This window comes from Oncorhynchus keta, chromosome 28, assembly GCF_023373465.1.
Source record: "Oncorhynchus keta strain PuntledgeMale-10-30-2019 chromosome 28, Oket_V2, whole genome shotgun sequence".
Lineage (NCBI taxonomy): Eukaryota > Metazoa > Chordata > Actinopteri > Salmoniformes > Salmonidae > Oncorhynchus > Oncorhynchus keta.
The window spans coordinates 57,777,990-57,798,936 of record NC_068448.1 but is presented as its reverse complement, the minus strand read 5'-3'; the positions used below and the strand labels follow the sequence as shown (position 1 = coordinate 57,798,936).

General features: G+C 43.4%; 1 protein-coding gene across 2 annotated transcripts in view; it reads right to left on the bottom strand.

Annotated features, from left to right (window-relative positions):
- Window positions 1–20,947, bottom strand: part of LOC118361588 (NEDD4-like E3 ubiquitin-protein ligase WWP1) — a 54,563-nt gene continuing 33,616 nt past the window's right edge. For both annotated transcript variants that reach the window (XM_035741631.2, XM_035741632.2), the window contains exons 8-23: window positions 18,613–18,982; window positions 18,404–18,499; window positions 18,029–18,203; window positions 14,163–14,217; window positions 9,648–9,732; window positions 9,380–9,508; window positions 8,997–9,069; window positions 8,805–8,876; window positions 8,414–8,502; window positions 8,043–8,202; window positions 7,764–7,897; window positions 5,424–5,564; window positions 4,812–5,037; window positions 3,752–3,848; window positions 3,465–3,537; window positions 1–3,293 (exon numbers count right to left, since the gene is read on the bottom strand). In XM_035741631.2, the coding sequence (XP_035597524.1) occupies window positions 3,194–3,293; window positions 3,465–3,537; window positions 3,752–3,848; window positions 4,812–5,037; window positions 5,424–5,564; window positions 7,764–7,897; window positions 8,043–8,202; window positions 8,414–8,502; window positions 8,805–8,876; window positions 8,997–9,069; window positions 9,380–9,508; window positions 9,648–9,732; window positions 14,163–14,217; window positions 18,029–18,203; window positions 18,404–18,499; window positions 18,613–18,982 (2,075 nt within the window). In that variant the 3' untranslated portion in view covers window positions 1–3,193. The remainder of the gene's footprint in view (window positions 3,294–3,464; window positions 3,538–3,751; window positions 3,849–4,811; window positions 5,038–5,423; window positions 5,565–7,763; window positions 7,898–8,042; window positions 8,203–8,413; window positions 8,503–8,804; window positions 8,877–8,996; window positions 9,070–9,379; window positions 9,509–9,647; window positions 9,733–14,162; window positions 14,218–18,028; window positions 18,204–18,403; window positions 18,500–18,612; window positions 18,983–20,947) is intronic.

Here is a 20,947-nt window from a genome sequence, read left to right as displayed (position 1 = left end):
GATGGTCAGATATATTTATTAAATATGGTTCTTTCCACAGGCAAGACCCAACCAAAAAAAAAAAAAATACATGTTTTTAAGAACAAAAATAGGTGACAGGTTTGAATCCTGAGCAGAAGGCCTCAGACACCCCCACGTCTCTCAAAACAGAAAAGCATGAGGGGTATGGGTTTATTTCTTTGTCTCATAAATCCATCTTCTAGTCATTCATTGACTAGGGTTAAAGCAGACAAATGCATTTTCTATAGTCTCCGGTAGAGGGGGGGGGGGCGCTCTGTACAGTGTAGTATTAGGTGTTTTACAGTGTGCATCTACGTCGATATGTTACAGTTCATCTCTGATATGAGTGAGGCGTCACAGAGCCCGTCTGTCGATGTTGGTGAGGCTCTGAAGAATAGTTATTAAGTACTTTACTTTTTTACATTGTTCATTTACAATTGATTTCTTTGATTCGTTCAAAAGGAAGCATGTCATTAGGTGGCGGGTTGATCTCCGTCTGTCATTCAGACAAGGGTAGTTACACAAATGCTCCTTTTCCTCTGCCATCCCTCCTCTCACCAATAGGAAGTGAATAGATGTTATATACACACATGACATAGGTTCATGGTGAAGTTCTAACTAATCTAAATGATGCTTTGCAGTGGTCAGGACAGATTTCAACGCAGACTGCTTTGTCACAGCTGATGGGCTAGGGCTTGTCCCTCGTCCCTCCCTCACCAGACAATCAAAACAAAAAAAGCACCAGAGGTGTTGGTAGAGATTTCACATTTCAAGAGAGAAAAATGTCAACAAAAAAAATAAACATCTGCAAAAATAAGAAAAGGACAGCCTAAAGCATCAAGGTTGGCATGGCAGGTAATGTGTTGCTGACATACTAATAGAACTTGGACTGGCATGGTGTGGGGTTTACTACCTATAGGAGAATGTGGACTGGCATGGTGTGGGGTTTGCCATCAATGGAAGAACTTGCACTGGGGTGGGGTTTAGGGGGTTTGCACTGCAGAAGGTTATCGCAGGTTATTCTATTTGACCGTCAATGGCACAATACCACACTATAGCTCAAGGGAGCTGGAACACCTATGCATCCTTGCACAGAGATGATGCATATGACCTTGTAGGGTTTCAAGGTGGGATATCCACTGCGTAACACTAACAATCATTGTCCCTTCAGAAGGCTGCTCAGTTACTTAGCTACTAAGTCTATGAGTAAGAAAAAAGTTAATGGCAAGGAAACATTGTGATTTTACAGCATTTTTGGACATCTTTTGCTGAATACATGAGCATTAATTTAGTGGGTAGCAACTAGCACGAGGAAGCACTTCTGGTACTGACATTTCTGTTGTATGCATGTGACATACAGATCAACATTCTTAGCAGGGAAAGTCAAGTAACTAATCAATTTACTATCCCAGAAAGGGAGTTCGTGCACCACACACACTTGCAAAAAAATGAAATAAAAAAATGGCCACAGGAGATAGATACATCCGTAACTAAATGTCTTTTCATTTTGAGTTTATTTCTCTCCATTAGTAGCAACAGCTTTGCTTCGGGTGAACATACAGCATTTGAGACAAAGGCTAAATAATCTCTCTCTCAAAAAAGAAAAAATAACATGACTTAATAAATTAAATAGGCAGGTAAATGATATAAGAGTAGCAAGGTGCAGTGCCATGGCAAAGCAAAGCTATGAGCGCCAGTGATAAACCTGCCACTGCAGCAGAGACCTAGAAGCCCCCAACCCCAAACCACTGCCACAACATGTCTCTCAGAGCTGGTGTACACAAACTGACAGTAACAACCACCCATCGGGGTCCTAGAATTCAAAAGTATAGGATCTCTATGCAAGTATCAGTCTATCAGGCAACTACTACTACAAAAAATAAAGGGGGGGTCCCATTAACTCATTCATAAAATGGAACCACTTATTTGATCCATGTCCTCTTCTGAAGCAACAAACCCGTGTAGGCTACACACAACCATGGAGTAAAAACTGATGACCGTCCTCTCCTTGAGTCATGTTCTCACAAATCTCGACAGTAAAGGCTGTTGGTTCTTGACTCGAGCCCAGAAAAAAGTAAGCGTTTCCTTTTAGTCGACAGCGCCAAGTTGACACATAATCCAAGGTACAACACGACTGGATAATCTCACGTGAAGGTACCATCCACTCATCCAGACTTTAAAGGCCCAGTGCAGTCAAAAATGTGATTCTTGTTTTTATGAATATACATCTCCACACTAGCAGGTTGGAATAATATTGTGAAAATCATAATGCCCTTTTAGTGTAAGGGCTGTTTGAAAAGAACGGCCTGAAATTTCTGCCTGTTTTGGTGGGAGGGTTTTGGCATTCCATGGTGACGTCACCCTGCTGTAAATGGGTTAATAGACCACTAAGTTCCAAACCCCTCTGCCAATAACAGCCATTTTTACAGTTACCCCCACCCATCTCGAACCACGCCCAGACAGTCCTAGTGAAATTCTTCCTTGCGAAATTGCTCTTTGCTAAGAAGCTATTAGTTTTGTTTTAAATTCAAAATGATTAAAACAATATCACAGTAAGGTACTTAATTGTTACCCAGAAATTATTTGATAGAGATAAAAACAGCTGCATTGGACCTTTAATCACCATACGCTTATCTTGGTGCAGAGTTGGAGGGGACTCGAGTCAGGGCTACTGAATACGGGTTTTTATTCAACGACAATACTGACAGGCTGATGGGTAGCTGGCTTAAGTTGATAGGAGTGGATGTGCAGTTGGGGTTGGAGGCAGTCTTCCTCTTTTCTGGAGGCAGCCATGCAAGCGCAGCACAATCACAACTACAGGTCCAAAAAAACCCAGGCACCGGACCAAACACTACAATCACCCTTAAAAGCTCTATAAAACTAGAGCCATAAGTTATGGTTCAACTATAAAATCCTCTCCACGTTTTCAGTCTCCTTTTAAAAACCAGCCAAAAGGGGGAGAAAAATAATAATCATACATAGATTTTTCAGTTTTTAAAAGCGGAGGAAAAGCTGAAATTCTTGCATATTTTATGGGGTATAGTATAAGGGGGATTGCTAAAATGAGGTTGTGAATCAAGATTTGGTTTTTAAAATGACAAAATAGCTTATGTACATTGGTAGTTGTGTGCAATGTTTCATTTGTTGTTTTACATGGCTGGATACACTGTGGTAGAGAGCGAGACATCTTTCTCTACTCTTGGCCAAATCCTTCGGTTTCCTCGATAGCAAAGAGCAGCTTCTCCTTCAGCTGTTCAAAGCTTTTGTACGGGGGCAAGTCCAGCCTGTTAAAGCTAAAGAAAATAAGCAAAAATCCAGTAATTGAGTTTGAAAGCAAAACAAGAAACAGTCAGTGTATTCAAGTATGACATGATTTACACCCAACACATTATTATTTGACATTGAAACATCATTCATTGATTTGATTTACAAGCAGGATATTGCCGTGGAGCTGGACCACTCACCAAGTGTGACTCCGAGGGAGCCAAGTGTCTTTTCCGACCTTCTCAATGCAGAACTTCTGGGGCCCGTTACTACCTACAGAGACAGAGAAAGATGGTGAACAAAATAAATCACTGCAAATACTTGAACTAAATAGCCCTTTCCCCCAGTACTACCTACGTTCTCCACAGAAGAGGGTAATTAACAAGCAAGCCTTCTCCGAGCCAGAACGGCACATAGATAAATCCTGACTAATTGTTCAACCCCATAATCGGTGAACATGAAGGTTAGTCGTGGGTGTGTCACTAACCCATGAGCTCAGCGAAGCCCCCTAGAGGCAGTCTGCAGGTCCCCGTAACAAATTGCATGAGTCTCAGACGCACCTCGTTGTCCACCTCCTTCACCAGCTGTACACACACACAGACACACGCCACACAGACAGACGATTAACACTGCGACAACATACAACATAACACATCCTTACCAACATACCTGTACAGAAACACATGGGAATTCAGGGCAGGTAGTGTCCAAATCACTAAGGACTTAAAATGCTCCACACACACAGTCGTGAAGGTGGCGTGACAGCACCTTTTCCCCTTCAGCAGGTTGGAAAAGTTTGGCAAAAGGTCCTACAGCTGCACCATTGAGAGCATCTTGACTGGCTGCGTTCCTGCCTGGTATGGAAACAGCCCCACCCTTGATTGCATGGCACTACAGAGGGTGGCGCGGACAGCCCAGTACATCACTGGGGCCGAGCTCCCTGCCATTCAGGACCTCTATATCAGGCGGTGTGAAAGGAAGGCCCAAGCCAGACTGTTCTGCTTCTGCACAGCAAGTGGTACCGGTGCATCAAGTCTGACACCAACAGGCTCCTGAACAGCTTCTATCCCCAAGCCATAAGTCTGCTAAATAGCTAACAAAATGGCTACACGGATTATGAGAGTTGACGATTATATTTTATTTTTAGACTGTAAACACACCCACAGGGCCCTACACTAAGACACTCCAGCACACACACAATCCATCATTTGCTTAAAAACACACATTTATACTGACTCTACACACAATCATATATGCTGCTGCTACTCTGTTTATCATATATCCTGATGCCTGGTCACCTTACCTCAATACACATCTACCTCTGGCACTCCAGTATCCCTGCTCATTGTAAATAGTATGCTTGCCTACTTTCTCATGTTGTTATTTTTATTCATCTTGTGTTTTTGTATTACCTTGTTATTTTCTTGCATGACATTGTTATTGATTACTGCATGTTGGGTTTAGAGTTTGCAAGAAAGACATTTCACTGAAAGGAAAGGCTGTCGCGGAGATTGGACCCATGACCTTGGGGGATTGGATGTACCTACCTGCCAGAACCAGATGATCTGCTTACTGTTCCTGGTGTAGTGGCGATACACAGTGTTTCTCTGCCAATCCTGTAGGTCCACCTCCTGCATGCCACAAAGCATCACCTCAAGCTCCTTCTCATCAAAGTACTGGAGCCACTGCAGAGGCACCACCTCGTTGAAGCCGTCCAGAAAAGCTTTGGTCTGGCCCTCCACGCCGCGGGAGAACCGCCACTCTGCCATCAACCTGTAGGAAACATGATGTAGTGACAGTTAGGGTCTCATCCTTATAATCATAAGCAGCCTCAGGTTTGAGCAATGTAAGGAATGCAAAGACGACAAATATTTAGCTAGTTGATATCAGGCCAGTTTAGGACACAGATTTAGCACAGTCCTGGATTCAAAAGCTTGTTCAATGGAGAATATCTATTGCAAGTACCTTGAAGCAAAAACATCCATTATAACAGCAGTAAGATTAGCAAAATGAGGATGTACATCACTAAGCGGCAGCACTATTATCACCATGTTAACATCATACTAAAATACATGGGCAAAATTGCTCATCGCATATCATTGGATGCCTCTGCGTCGCCGTGAACAAGCTGCTCTGTGATCGGTCCGTCACTTCCTTACCCGATGTACTCCTCTTTGTTCTCCTCCGTCACCAAGAGGTCGCTGCCGTCAGGCTTCAGGTCATGTGACGTGAGCTTCCCCAGGATCTCCATGTCCACAGAGAAGTACATCTCTAGGCTACACTCCTCAATGTTGTTATCCCTGTCATGAAGGACAAGCACCATTATATATAGCACATCTCTAGACCACACTGCAGGAAGTTATTATCCCTGAAGTGAAGGACCACAGACTCAAGGCTCTCAGGTCCAATGTTAAGAGAGAAATAAATCTCTAGCCCCACATTTGTCTATATTGTTATCCCTGGAGATGAGAGCACCAGTGTACGATGGCTAGCACAGGACCAATGTTGATTTCCTCGATGTTGTTATCTTTGGAGAGACAGGGAGAACGTTATGGACTAACAATGTAGTAAGCAGGCGTAAAATAAAACGCCTAACCTGGGCCCCCACATCCGGTTTTCATGGAAAAATACTATCAAGGTGATGCTGTATCCCTGAAAACTGGATGTTTTACGGTTTCTTCTGACCCGCTAAGGGTGGCTCAGGAATAAACTAAGTACATCTCTAGACCACACGGTTGTTACCCCTACACAGGAGAGAATTGCTTAGGGGTTTGGTAGTCAATGATTAAAATGGGTAATCACCTTCCTCATATTGAGTTGCACCCCCTTTTGCCCTCAGAACAGCCTCAATTTATCAGGGCATGGACTACAAGGTGTCGAAAGCTTTCCACACGGATGCTGACCCATGTTGACTCCAATGCTTCCAACAGTTATGTCAAGTTGGCTGGCTGTGCTATGGATGATGGACCATCCTTGACACACAAAGGAAACTGTTGAGCATGAAAAACCCACCGGTGTTGCAGTTCTTGACACACTTGAACCGGTGCGCCTGGCACCTACTACCATAACCCGTTCAAAGGCACTTAAATATTTTGTCTGGTCTGTTCACCCCCTGAAGGGCACGCATACACAACCCATGCCTCGGCTTAAATTCTTCTTTAACCCGTCTCCTCCCGTTCATCTACACCGATTGAAATGGATTTAACAAGTGGGATCGTAGCTTTCACCTGGATTCACCTGTTCAGTCCATGTCACGGACAGAGCAGAGTCTTATGTTTTGTACACTCAGTGTTCAGTGCATTCAGAAAGTATTCCGACCGTGACTATTTACACATTTTGTTACGCTCCAGTCTTAGTCTAAAATGTATTAAATAAAAACATTTCTCAGCATTCTACACACAATGCACCATAATGACAAAGTAAAATTAAAAACTGAAATGCTTTATTTGCATAAGCATTCAGACACTTTGCCATGAGACTTGAAATTGAGCTCAGGTGCATCCTGTTTCCATTTATCATCCTTAAGATGTTTCTACAACTTGATTGGAATCCACCTGTGGTACATTCAATTGATTGGACATGATTTGGAAGGGCACACACCTGTCTATATAAGATCCCACAGTTGACAGTGCATGTCATAGCAAAAATCAAGCCATGAGGTTGAAAGAATTGTCTGTCGAGCTCCAAAACAGGACTGTGTCGAGGCACGTATCTGGGGAAAGTTATTAAAACATCACTGCAGCATTTAAATAACCAAGAACAGTGGCCTCCATCATTCTTAAATGGAAGAAGTTTGGAACTACCAAAACTCATCCTAGAGCTGGCCACTGGCCATTCGGGTGAGAAGGGCCTTGGACAGGGAGGTGACCAAGAACCCGATGGTCACTGACAGAGCTCTAGAGTTCCTCTGTGGAGATGGGAGAACCTTCCAGAAGGACAACCATCTCTGCAGCAATCCACCAATCAGGCCTTTATGGTAGAGTGGCCAGGCGGAAGCTACTCCTCAGTAAAAGGCACATGGCAGCCCACTTGGAGTTTGCCAAAAGGAACCTAAAGACTCTCAGAACATGAGAAACAAGATTCTTTGGTCTTTTGAAATCAAGATTGAAGTCTTTGGCCTGAATGCCAAGCGTCACATCTGGAGGAAACCTGGCACCATCCCTACGGTGAAGCATGGTGGTGGCAGCATCATGCAGTAGGGATGTAATCACTACCAAAGGTGCTTCAACAAAGTACTGTATAAAGGGTCTGAATAATTATGTAAATGTGATATTTTAGTTTTTGCTTTGTCATTATGGGGTATTGTGTATAGATTGATGGGGGGGGGGGGGGTATCAATTTTAGAATAAGGCTGTAACGTAACAAAATGTGTAAAAGGTCAAGGGGTCTGAATACTTTACGAATGCCAGTTAGCAGATGCTTTTATCCCTGTGCGAATGGAACCCACAACCTTGTGGTTCCTGGCCAGGACGGGTGACGAGAGCAGTAGGTCTGCCTACCTGATCCAGATCAGAGAGTTGTAGAACTCAGGGTCGATGGACTCCAGGTCTTTGATGATGAGCTTCTTGTTCAACATGCGTTTATAGAACGGCAGAGAGAAGCCTGTGTCAATGAACTTCCCGTGGAAGAGGGCCTGTGGACAGGAGAGAGAGGCCAGGAATGTTCACATGATTCTGCTGAAGGAGTGTTTGTGTATGCAAGACTATGTACATGATCTGTGTGTGTGTGTGTGTGTGTGTGTGTGTGTGTGTGTGTGTGTGTGTGTGTGTGTGTTGTACCATGGCTATGAATCGTCCTATAAAGCAGAAGTAGGAGAGGTGGTCAGGGTTGATGGTGGAGGCTGGGTTTATCTGCAGACAGTAGTTACTCTTGCCAGCGTACTCAAAGAGGCAGTACATGGGGTTGAGCACCTCGTGGGATAACAGGAAGAACCACTCTCTGTGGGAACAACGCGAGAGTGAGGGAGTCAGAAGACTTGCAATGGAAAAAAAAAAGAAGATCTGGGACATATAATTTTACTATGCATGTTTCTTTCAAACAACAAGTCTGGAATAATCTTACTGACAGGCATATGGTTACAGAAATGGCAGAAAATACTAAAGGGTGATTATCAGTGTGTGCAACTGCGATGTGAGTGGTTGTGACAAACCTGGCTAGGCCACCGTAGTCCAGTCCCTCTTCTCCTCTGAAGATGACGTACAGTCTCCTCCTCAAGTCGTAAGGCTTCAGGGCCATAATCTGGAAACACAAATACTAGCATTAGCCTACAGAGAACCGGCCACTGTAAAAACATTTTACTCAGAGTGAAATTTGCAGGCAGGGGTAACATAGTCCATAATATTAAAACACAATCATCATCCTGCAACTTCACACATGTCATCATACAATTGTCTTACTTTGAGTTGCACAAATGATATAGTCAGTGAGGAACAATGTGACATGCCATAAGGAACTGTACGTGTGTTTGTGTGTTGCCGTCTGCGTCTCCTGTATATTATGTTCTTACAACCGGTTCCACACAGACAAAGACCAACTCTTACTTGTTGGAAAGAGTCTTCGAACAACGTCTGCCTAGACACGGTGATCTTAACATGGCTGGGGAGTGCGTTGGACTGGAGAAAGAAAGAAAAAGTGGCTGTGAAATCAAAACGTGACTGGAATGTGCAAAACAACCGTCCCTTCATCCAAACTAAAACAATCCAAAAAGAAGAACATAGGGAGCATAGTAATACCTGACAGAGGTAGCGGAAGTGTGCTAGTTTCCACCTGAAGCTGCGCTCGTACGCGATCTGTGGGCCTTTGGTGCTGAGGAGGGAGTGGCAGAGGTCAGAGGTCAGGGACACAGTAACAGGATATAACTGATCATCGTCATGTGCCCAGAAGAATTGTTTGATGAAGCCATAATTAACTGGAAAAATATCCAAAAAGATCTTAGTGATTCGGAGATTGTGGTTTTCTTGAATATGTAAATTAAACAATAACAAGCAGAGAGGTTTGCTGCTCATTGCATCACAAGACACCGTAACTAATGACCGTTTTATGAGCAGCTGCTCTTAAACAGGCCCAGTCTGTCATAAGTACAGCCCCCCAAAAAAAAGTTCAGTCCACTACTTACACAGAGGACTTCCCTGTGCGCGGATCACTGAAGGTGGTGGTCCGAGTGTTGTGATCTACGAAGTAGCGGACGCCCTCCCGCGTATACCGGATCTCCCAACCCTGAGGAAGAGGGTCCTCATTCTGGAGCCTGGAGAGAGGGGGGTGAGAGACAGAGCGAGAATATTAAAAGGGAGAGAGAGAGAGAGACTACTAAATTCTGTTTTTGTTAGATACTATCAGATCAATATGGCAGGACATGGCGTTGCCACAGAGCTAGCTGTGCTCACCCTTGTGTGCGGGGATCTTCCCACTGTGTTGTCTTGGTGCTGTGGTTGACAAAGTACACCCGGTCGTTGGAGTCCACACGTCGCTCTGGAGGGGGGGCAGAACGGGTTTAGCTCACACATCAACATGCAAGTAGAGAGAGAAAGAGAGCTGGTAGTCCCATCCACCAAACTACCAGGTGTGGAAACGGAAAGAGATTGGGGGTATGCTAATTTGGTATAGAGCAGACCTAACCCACTATTAAATTAGTCAAAACATCAACATTTTACATCTGGAAAATTAAAATAAGGAAATGATCTCAGAGAAAAATGTCCTCATGTGTGCCAACTATATCCCCCCAATAGAATCTCCATACTTTAACAATGACAGCTTCTCCATCCTGGAGGGGGAAATCAACCATTTCCAGGCCCAAGGACATGTACTAGTCCGTGGCGACCTAAAACCCAGAACCTGATACCCTCAGCACACGGGGGGGACAAACACCTACCTGGAGGTGACAGCATTCCCACCCACATATGCCCCCTAGACGCAACATAACCAACTAAACGTGTCATAACTCCTGCAGCTCTGTTGGACACTGGGAATGTACGTAGTCAATGGTAGGCGGCGAGGGGACTCCTATGGTAGGTACACATATAGCTCATCTCTTGGCAGTAGTATTGTAGACAACTTTATCACTGATCTCAACCCAGAGTCTCTCAGAGCCTTTGGCCTGGTTTGCTAACTACCTCTCTCAAAGAGTGCAGTGTATAAAGTCAGAACATCTGCGGTCTCAGCCACTGCCTGTCACCAAGGGTGTACCCCAAGGCGCTTCTCAATTTACATCAACATAGCTAAGGCAGTAGGAAGCTCTCACATCAATTTATATGCGGATGATAGTCTCATACGCTACTGACCCCACCCCGGACTTTATGTTAAACGCTCTACAACAATAGCTTTCTTAGTGTCCAACAAGCTTTCTCTGCCCTTAACCTTGTTTTGAACACCTCCAAAACAGAAGGTCATGTGGTTTGGCAAGAAGAACACCCCTCTCCCCACAGGTGTGTTTACTACCTCAGAGGGTTATACCTTGAGGTAGTCACCTCATACAAGTACTTGGGAGTATGGCTAGACAGTACACTGTCCTTCTCTCAGTACATATCAAAGCTGCAGGCTAAAGTTAAAGCTAGACTTGGTTTCCTCTATTGTAATCGCTCCTCTTTCACACCAGCTGCCAAACTAACCCCGATTCAGATGACTATCTTACCCATGCTAGATTACGAAGACATAATTCATAGATCAGCGGGTAAGGATGCTCGCGAGCGGATAGATGTTCTTTACCATTCGGCCATCTGATTTACCACCAGTGCTCCTTATAGGACACATCACTGCACTCCTCTGTAAACTGGTCATCTCTGTATACCTGTCGCAAGACCCACTGGTTGTTGCTTATTTATTAACCCCTCCCCCATCCTCCACTCAGCACTCATCCTCCACATTCAACACCCGTTCTGCCAGTCACATTCTGTTAAAGGTCCCCAAAGCACACATCCCTGGGTCGCTCCTCGTTTCAGTTCGCTGCATCTAGCGACTGGAACGAGCTGCAACAAACACTCAAACTGGAGAGTTCTCAATCTCATCATTCAAATCATGGACACTCTTACTGACAGTTGTGGCTGCTTTGCGTGATATATTGTTGTCACTACCTTCTTGCTCTTTATGCTGTTGTCTGTGCCCAATAATGTTTGTACCATGTTTTGTGCTGCTACCATGTTGTCATGAGTTGCTGTCTTGCTATGTGGTCGTCTTAGGTCTCTTTAAATCAAACTTTGATTTGTCACGTGCGCCAAATATAACAGGTGTAGAACTTAGTGAAATGCTTACTTACAAGCCCTTCCCTACTTACACGCCCTAACCAAGAGTGTTGTCTCGCTTGTCGTGATGTGTGTTTTGTCCTATATTTTTAATCCCAGCCCCTGCAGGAGGCCTTTTGGTAGGCCGTAATTTTAAACAAAAATGTGTTCTAAACTGACTTGACTAGTTAAATAAAAAATAGCATTGTCAGTCCACTGACACCCCCATCAGATCAGAGCAAAATCACACTACTTGAACAGAGCTTTGCTCAAACATGAGGCATCAAAGCCAAAGGAGCTAAATAATACACTGCTCAAAACATAAAGGGAACACTAAAAATAACACATCCTAGAGCTGAATGAATGAAATATTCTTATTAAATACTTTTTTCTTTACATAGTTGAATGTGCTGACAACAAAAATCACACAAATTATCAATGGAAATCAAATTTATCAAACCATGGGTGGTCTGGATTTGGAGTCACACTCAAAATTCAAGTGGAAAACCACACTACAGGCTGATCCAACTTTGATGTAATGTCCTTAAAACAAGTCAAAATGAGACTCAGTAGTGTGTGTGGCCTCCATGTGCCTGTATGACCTCCCTACAACGCTTGGGCATGGTCCTGATGAGGTGGCGGATGGTCTCCTGAGGGATCTCCTCCCAGACCTGGACTAAAAAATCCGCCAACTCCTGGACAGTCTGTGGTGCAACGTGGCATTGGTGGATGGAGCGAGACATGATGTCCCAGATGTGCTCAATTGGATTCAGGTCTGGGGAACGGGTGGGCCAGTCCATAGCATCAATGCCTTCCTCTTGCAGGAACTGCTGACATACTCCAGCCACATGAGGTCTAGCATTGTCTTGCATTAGGAGGAACCCAAGGCCAACCACACCAGCATATGGTCTCACAAGGGGTCTGAGGAGCTCATCTCGGTACCTATTGGCAGTCAGGCTACCTCTGGCGAGCACATAGAGGGCTGTGCGGCCCCCCCAAAGAAATGCCACCCCACACCATGACTGACCCACCGCCAAACCGGTCATGCTGGAGGATGTTGCAGGCAGAAGAACGTTCTACACGGCATCTCCAGACTGTCACACGTGCTCAGTGTGAACCTGCTTTCATCTGTGAAGAGCACAGGGCGCCAGTGGCGAATTTGCCAATCTTGGTGTTCTCTGGCAAATGCCAAACGTCCTGCACGGTGTTGGGCTGTAAGCACAACCCCCACCTGTGGACGTCGGGCCCTCATACCACCCTCATGGAGTCTGTTTCTGACCGTTTGAGCAGACACATGCACATTTGTGGCCTGCTGGCAGTCATTTTGCAGGGCTCTGGCAGTGCTCCTCCTTGCACAAAGGCGGAGGTAGCGGTCCTGCTGCTGGGTTGTTGCCCTCCTACGGCCTCCTCCACGTCTCCTGATGTACTGGCCTGTCTCCTGGTAGCGCCTCCATGCTCCACGCTGACAGACACAGCAAACCTTCTGGCCACAGCTCGCATTGATGTGCCATCCTGGATGAGCTGCACTACCTGAGCCACTTGTGTGGGTTGTAGACTCAGTCTCATGCTACCACTAGAGTGAAAGCACCGCCAGCATTCAAAAGTGACCAAAACATCAGCCAGGAAGCATAGGAACTGAGAAGTGGTCTGTGGTCCCCACCTGCAGAACCACTCCTTTATTGGGGGTGTCTTGCTAATTGCCACCTGTTGTCTATTCCATTTGCACAACAGCATGTGACATTTATTGTCAATCAGTGTTGCTTCCTAAGTGGACAGTTTGATTTCACAGAAGTGTGATTAACTGTTCCCTTTTTTTTTGAGCAGTGTATAAAAACAATGCTATAGATAGATTTCTACACTACTCTATCAAAAAACAAATTGGGCAACAAATTCAAACCTTCTAGACAATTTCCTGGACAAAATGATTCACTGTAATAGTGAAGGTGTAACTTGGCAGTAAACCTAAACAGTATATTTGACCTCTCAGCTTCCTTATCAAATCTAAAAAATGTCAAGACAACCTAAGAAAATTAACATCAATGACAAATGGTTTGATGAAGAATGCAAAAACCTAAGGATGTTGAGAAACAGATCCAACCAAAAACAGAGCCACAGAAAACCCGAGCCTACAGCTTCGCTATGGTGAATCACTACAACAATACACCACGGGGAAAAGAACAGCACATCAGAAAATCAGCTCAATGTCATTGAAGAATCCATTTATTTATTTTCCCTTTTGTACTTTAACTATTTGCACATTATTACAACACACAATGACATTTGAAATGTCTATATTCTTTTGGAACTTTTGCAAGTGTAATGTTTATCTATTTCACTTGCTTTGGGAATGTAAACATATGTTCCACATGCCAATAAAGGCCCGAAATTGAATTGTGAGAAACAGACCGAGAGAGAACAGGAGGAACTACAACAGACAAAACTGCAAATAAGAGGACAAGAGGTGAATGTACAAAAATAGTCAGAATATGCATGGAGAAAGAAATATACAAGATCATTTCAGTATCAATCTTGTACATCTAGCCACAAACCAAGCCAAGATAAACCATGATGAAATCCAAAAGGTGATAGACAGTGAGCCAACTATGGAACAACCTCATTACAGATCAAATAGTGAACACAGTGAGTCCTAAATTGAGAACATCACAAATTCAGAACTGAACTTACCCCAACCAGGAGGCAGCGGTCCCAGAGGGTCGTTTTCTGCCGACATCATGGAAGCCTGGATGAATCGTGGAATAGAGATCACATACACGTCCATAAAGCACCGATAGGGAAGAGAAGGAACAAAGGGAAAATAGTCCAAATGAGATTATTTCCCAACTAAAGTGAGTAACTGAGCAGTTAGCTAGCCGGCCATCAGCAAAATGCTGACTACATCAGATCCCTCCGTGGTAGTCTGTCAGTGTAGTGTGCTTATCATCGTCAGAGCAGATGAGATTACAGGAGAGTTCAAAGGGTTAGGGGAGCCCAGTGAAACCTCTCAAAGCACTACATCAGAGGTGTCAATGTTAGCTATAGGGACCAGGACTGAGTGATCACTAACACTGAGTGATGTGAGGACATGGGGTGACTACAGACAGACATGTCTATCGGTAAGATTAAGATTCACTCATGTCTGTGCCTTTACAAACAAGCAATCAATGATATAATTTATTTTAAAAGGCTGATTAAATGAACATGGATATGCATACAAAAAGTGAAATATAATAGATTTGTTTGACATAAAAGCCAGGAGTTCTCCTGTGGCTTCAGACCAGAGGCCTTTCTGGTTTGTTTATGCTGCTGAGTAATTGGTTGATGATCATTCTGAGAATAATGTGAAAACACATTCTATAATTTGATTGGCAGATTAACGTTTAGCTGTTGGCAGGGACCCTGGGTTTAGTCGATGGGCCAGAAAGGTCAAATGAATATGCAATATGTTACACTGAACTGACATTTGCTCTTCACAAAACAGAGGTGTATCGGTTGCCTACAATTGATAATTTGATTTCCTCTTAAAATACAAAGGTATCTTCAATGTAGCTAACATACAGTACATGAAGTATTCACTTTTTGGTTGTGTTACAGCCTGAATTTAAAAACATTTACATTACATTTACATTAAAAACGGATTCAATTGAGATTTGTAGTCACTGGCCTACACGCAAGACCCCATAATGTCAAAGGGTACTTATGTTTATTTATTTTTTAGAAATGTTTACAAATTAATTAATGAAAACTGAAATGTCTTGAGTCAATAAGTATTCAATCCCTTTGTTATGGCAAGACTATAAATGTGCTTAACAAGTCACATAATAAGTTGCATGGACTCACTGTGTACAATAGACTTTAACATGATTACCTCATCTCTTTAACCCCACAAAGACGAAGGAGGTTTTCCAAAGACTCAAAGCGCAACCATTGGTAGATGGGTTAAAAAAAAGTAGTAAGAAAACATTGAATAGCTCTTTGAGCATGGTGAAGTTATTACACTTTGGATGGTGTATCACTACAAAGATTGATCAAGGTGTCCTTCCCACCTCAGTTGCCAGAGAGGAAGGAAACCACTCAGGGATTTCACCATGAGGCCAATAGTGACTTAAATACAGTTAGTTTAATCGCTGTGATAGGAGAAAACTGAGGCTGGATCAACATTGTAGTTACTCCACAATAATAAACTAATTGACAGAGTAATACGAAGGAACCCCTGTATAGAATAAAATTAATTAATTTTGCAATAAGGCAGTAAATTAAAAAAATATATATATATCCGGAATAAAAAGCATTACGTTTTGGGCAAATCCAACACATCAATGAGTATCACTCAGGTTAACTTCATTGGGATAGGGGGCAGCATTTTCACTTTTGGATGAATAGCATGCCCAGAGCAAACTGCCTCCTACTCAGTCCCAGATGCTAATATATGCATATTAGTATTAGATAGAAAACTCTGAAGTTTCTAAAACTGTTTGAATGATGTCTGTGAGTATAACAGAACTCACATGGCAGGCAAAAACCAGAGAAAAAAATCCAAACAGGAAGTGGGAGGTTTGTTGTTTTTGAACTCAGCCCTATCAAATACACAGTGAGATATGGGTCAAGTTGCACTTCCTACAGCTTCCACTAGATGTCAACCATCTTTAGAACGTTGTTTCAGGCTTCTACTGTGAAGTGGTACCGGATGAGAGCTCTTTGAGTCAGTGGTCTGGCAGAGTGTCACAGGCTCATGACGCGCGGTCACGAGAGTTAGCTCTCGTTCCATGGCTTTTCTAAAGACAATGGAATTCTCCGGTTGGAACGTTATTGAACATTTATGATAAAAACATCCTAAAGATTGATTCTATACTTAGTTTGTCAAGTTTTTTCGACCTGTAATATAATTTTTTAAACTTTTCGTCCGACTGGACAAGAACGCGCTTTTGGATTTGTTTACCAAGCACCTTAACACACAAGAAGCTTTTTGGACATAAATGGACATAATCAAACAAAATAAGCATTTATTGTGGAACTGCGATTCCTGGGAGTGCATTCTGTTGAAGATCAAAGGTAAGTGAATATTTAATGCTATTTATCACTAATGTTGACTACCCAACATCGCGGATATTTCTCTGGCTGGTTTGGGCTCTGAGCGCAGTTCTCAGATTATGCTTTTTCAGGTTGCATTAACCTCTCTGCGCACGGAACCCGCAAGCGGGCTGAAATTCCACAACATACGGTGATCGCTACATATTAAACATTCATGAAAATACAAGTGTCTCACATGTATCGAAAGCCTAGACTCTTGCTAATCCAACTGCGTTGTCAGATTTAAAAAAGGATTTACTGCGAAAGGTTATGATGCGATTATCAGAGCATAGAGCCTCAAAAATAAAATAACCAGCACAGGCGTAACATAATCACAAACTGCATTAAAATAAATTGTTTACCTTTGACGATCTTCGTCTGTTTGCAATTCCAATGCTCATTGTTACACAATGAATGATCTTTTGTTTGATAAAATCAGTTTTTATAGCCTAACAAAACATTTTGTGAACCGCTTGTGTCGTGAATTCCGTCTCATTCCATTTTCGACGACACATTCCAGGTAAATATCCCACACAGAACGTGACTTTTCCAGTCATGTTTGGTTTCACTGCAATCAACTGGTTTGTTTGTAACACAATCTGGAAAAATGGCAGGGTTTTTCTGTGAGTTGGTGGTGACCTAACAATCGTTTGTGGAGCTTTCACTGGAAAGCATTTTTTTAAATCAGACACTGTGGCTGGATTAACGAGAATTTTATCTTTAAAAATGGTGCCTAATACTTGTATATGTTTGAGAAATTTGATTTATGAGATTTGTTGATTTGTATTTGGCGCCCTGCAATTTCATTGGCTGCTGGCGAGGGGTTCCACTAGCGGAACCCTAACTCAGACATGGATTGTATGTGTGCCATTCAGACTGCGAGCAGGCAAGACAAAATACTTAAGTGCCTTTAAACAGGGTATGGTAGTAGGTGCCAGGCGCACCGGTTTGAGTGTGTCAAGAACTGCCATGCTGCTGGGTTTTTCCACACTCAACCGTTTCCTCTGCGTCTCAAGAATGGTCCACCACCTAAAGAACATCCAGCCAACTTGACATAACTGTGTGAAGCATAACTGTTGCTTACGAAGACAACATTACATGTTCCTGAGTGGCCTAGTTACACTCGACTTAAATGTGGCACTAAAATATACAGCAAGACTTTAAAAATGGCCGTCTAGCAACAACCAACTGAACAGAGCTTAAAGAACTACCCAGAAAGGCTCATAGCTGTAGCCACGTATATTGACTCTGGGGTTTGAATACTTATCTAAATCAAGATCTATTAGAGTTTTATTTTTCATACATTTTTTACAAATGTTAGAATTGTTCTTCCACCGACATTTAATCCCACTTTGTAACAACAAAATGTGGGAAAAGAATGGGTTTGAATACTTTTTGAAAGCACTAATATTTCCTATCCGCCACGTTCTCTGACATAACCAACACATTGGTTTCTGGGGGCAGGAGGAAGACGAGGTCCCTACCGAGTAGAGGTATCTCTGGTTGAACTGGTGCATTGCCCCCTGGAGCTGGCTGCGCTGGGACTGCCATGCCTCAAAATTACGCACCGACTCCATGGTGGGCCTCTGCCACGTGGTGGTTCTGGTGTTGTGGTCCACATAGTAGATCCTGCCTCGGTCATCCACACGCCTTTCCCAACTGAGAGAGCGAGAGAAAGTATATTTACTATATGCCATTTAGCAGCGGCTTAGTTATGCGTACATACATTTTTCACAGATGGAGACAGAAGACAATGTCCTACTACAAGGGATCGAAAAATAACAGATGGCAGAGAGCAGATCCTGGTAACATGCTGACATTGTGTTAGTCAACACAGCACAAATAGCCATCTTACTGACCCTGGCGGGAGTGGCTGTGGTCTCTCCCATGTTGTGGTTTTAGTGTTGTGATCCACATAGTAGGTTCTGCCATGGGGATCCTTCCTCTGTTCCCACCTACAGAGCAATACACATGGTCACAAGACCGGATGACAAACACTCACAGATATTAAACACGACTGACACAGGTACAGCACAAACAGTTAAAAATCCAGTGAGATGTCACTTACCCAGGGGGGAGGGGGTCTGAAGTGCCTGCATTGGGGGCCTGTTGTCTGGGCTTGGCCTCATCTGCTTCTGCCCCACTGGAGCCCCCTGCTGCCTCCACAGTGGAACTGGGGGTGGAGGAGGCTGGGGCTGCCTGGCCCGAGGCTGAAGAGGAGGAGGAGGAGAAGGGGGGAGCAGCAGTACTGTCATGCTCAGTGGAGGGAGCCTCTGTGTTGGGTTGAGGGGGAGAGGGACCAGTTGTGGAAGTGAAGGCTGGGTTGGTGGCTGGGGCAGGGCCAGAGGTGGCTTCGCTGCAGTCCTCAGGGCCGTCTGCAGGGGGCAGGGTCTCGTCTGTGGTGGGGGCAGGAGCAGCGGCCTCACCTCTAACTACAACTATTGAGGGAAAGACAATTGAAAAGGTGTGAAAAAGAGCAAGGGGAAAGGACAACAATCGGTGAAGAAAAGAGATTCGACAGCAGTGTTAAAGGTATCAAAAATAATAAACATTTGTTTTGATGAAACATTGAATTTGGCCTTATGGCTATTAGCCCATAGAAACGCATTGAATCCTATATCTGAGAAATAGAAAAAAAGACCAAACTACTAGTTTATGCCAATTGGAGTAAAGGAAAAAAAAAAAAAAAAAAAAAAGTACACACACAACACACAGTGTGTATATGCTAAAACATATGTGGGGGATTAGAAGTGATGCAGACAATTAGATTGTAGCTTCCATCAATCTGCAATATTAAAGCTGATCTACCTCCTGAAATAAAATACCAGGAAACTACTGCAGTTTCCATTAGATTTTTTAGATGTATTTAACCCTTTATTTTAAGCAATAATATACATTTCCATTCATTTTTTTTTTTTAAACTGGTACCCGGCTACCTTCAGATTAGTCTTGTGGGCGTCCTTGAACAAAACAACCGATATGTACATGCTCATGAGAGTCTTATAAAAGTGTGTCAGATCGGCTATACAGACTTCAGACGAATCCCGTGATGCTTGTGGGGGTCGTCTAGCAAAGCAGAGAACCCCATCATGTTCACGAGTCTCAAAAAGAAAAGAAAAACACAACATGCAAAACTTTCATTGATTTTACAGAGTTAAAGTTCATGAGGAAATCTGTCAATTTAAATACATTCATTAGGCCCTAATGTATGGATTTCACGACTGGGAATACAGGTATGTGCATTGGTTGGTCACAGATACCTTAAACAAAACAACGACAAACAAAAAAATGGGCCTCAGGATCTCTTCACAGTATTTTTGTGCATTCAAATTGCCATCGATAAAATGCAAATTGGGTTTGTGATCTGTGGTCTACGCTTGCCCATACCATTGCCCCGTGGTGGGGTTCTCGGTTCACGTTGACATAAGCAAACCGCCCGCCCACATAACACCATACACGTGGTCTGCGGTTGTGAGGCAGGTTTGACCTACGGCCAAATTCTCTAAAATGATGTTGAAGGCAGCTTATGGTAGAGAAATTTACATTCAAATATCTGGTAAAAGCTCTGGGGTACATTCCTGCAGTCAACATGCAAATTGCACACTCCCTCAAAACATCTGTTGCATTGTGTGACAAAACTGCAAATTTCAAAGTGGCCTTTTATTGTCCCCAGCAGAAGGTGCACCTGTGTAATGATCATGCTGTTTAATCAGTTTCCTGAAATGCCACACCTGTCAGGTGGATGGATTATCTTGGCAAAGGGATAAATGCTCACTAACAGGGATGTAAACAAATTTGGCACAAAATGTGGTAGAAATAAGCTTTTTGTGTATATGGAACCATTTCTGGGATATTTTATTTCAGCTCATGAAACCTGGGACCAGCACTTTACATGTTGCTATGATATTTATTTTCAGTGAGGTTTGTAGAACAAACTGTTCGGACGCTAAAGACACCTTTCACTGCAGATGTGGAAGGGCGACATTGGCGGATGCAGTGATTGAGACGCAGCCCATGCAAAAAAACATCTCTAGCTTAAAATGAAGGACGTCGGGGCGTGGACATAGACTCTAAGGGGTTAAACAATGATTCCAATGAACTACCTTGCTATGGTTCAAACCTTACTCCAACCATTGTCTGAGAGCCTAGCTAACCATATTCCCCCTCCACTGTGGCTTGCCGAAATATGTAAACTTAGTCACTGCTCTCCTCGGTGTCTGGCTGATCCCTCAGAGGGGCTTTCTTAGAGCCAGAGGTGCTGACAGGACAGCAGCAGAGAGGGATTACAGGCTGATCTAAATGAATCCATTCTGTTCCCTCGGATCAACTCAACCATGAACAAGGCTAGAATAAAACAGTAGGGAAATTAGCTCTGCAGTAGGCCAGCTATGTACACTGCAAAC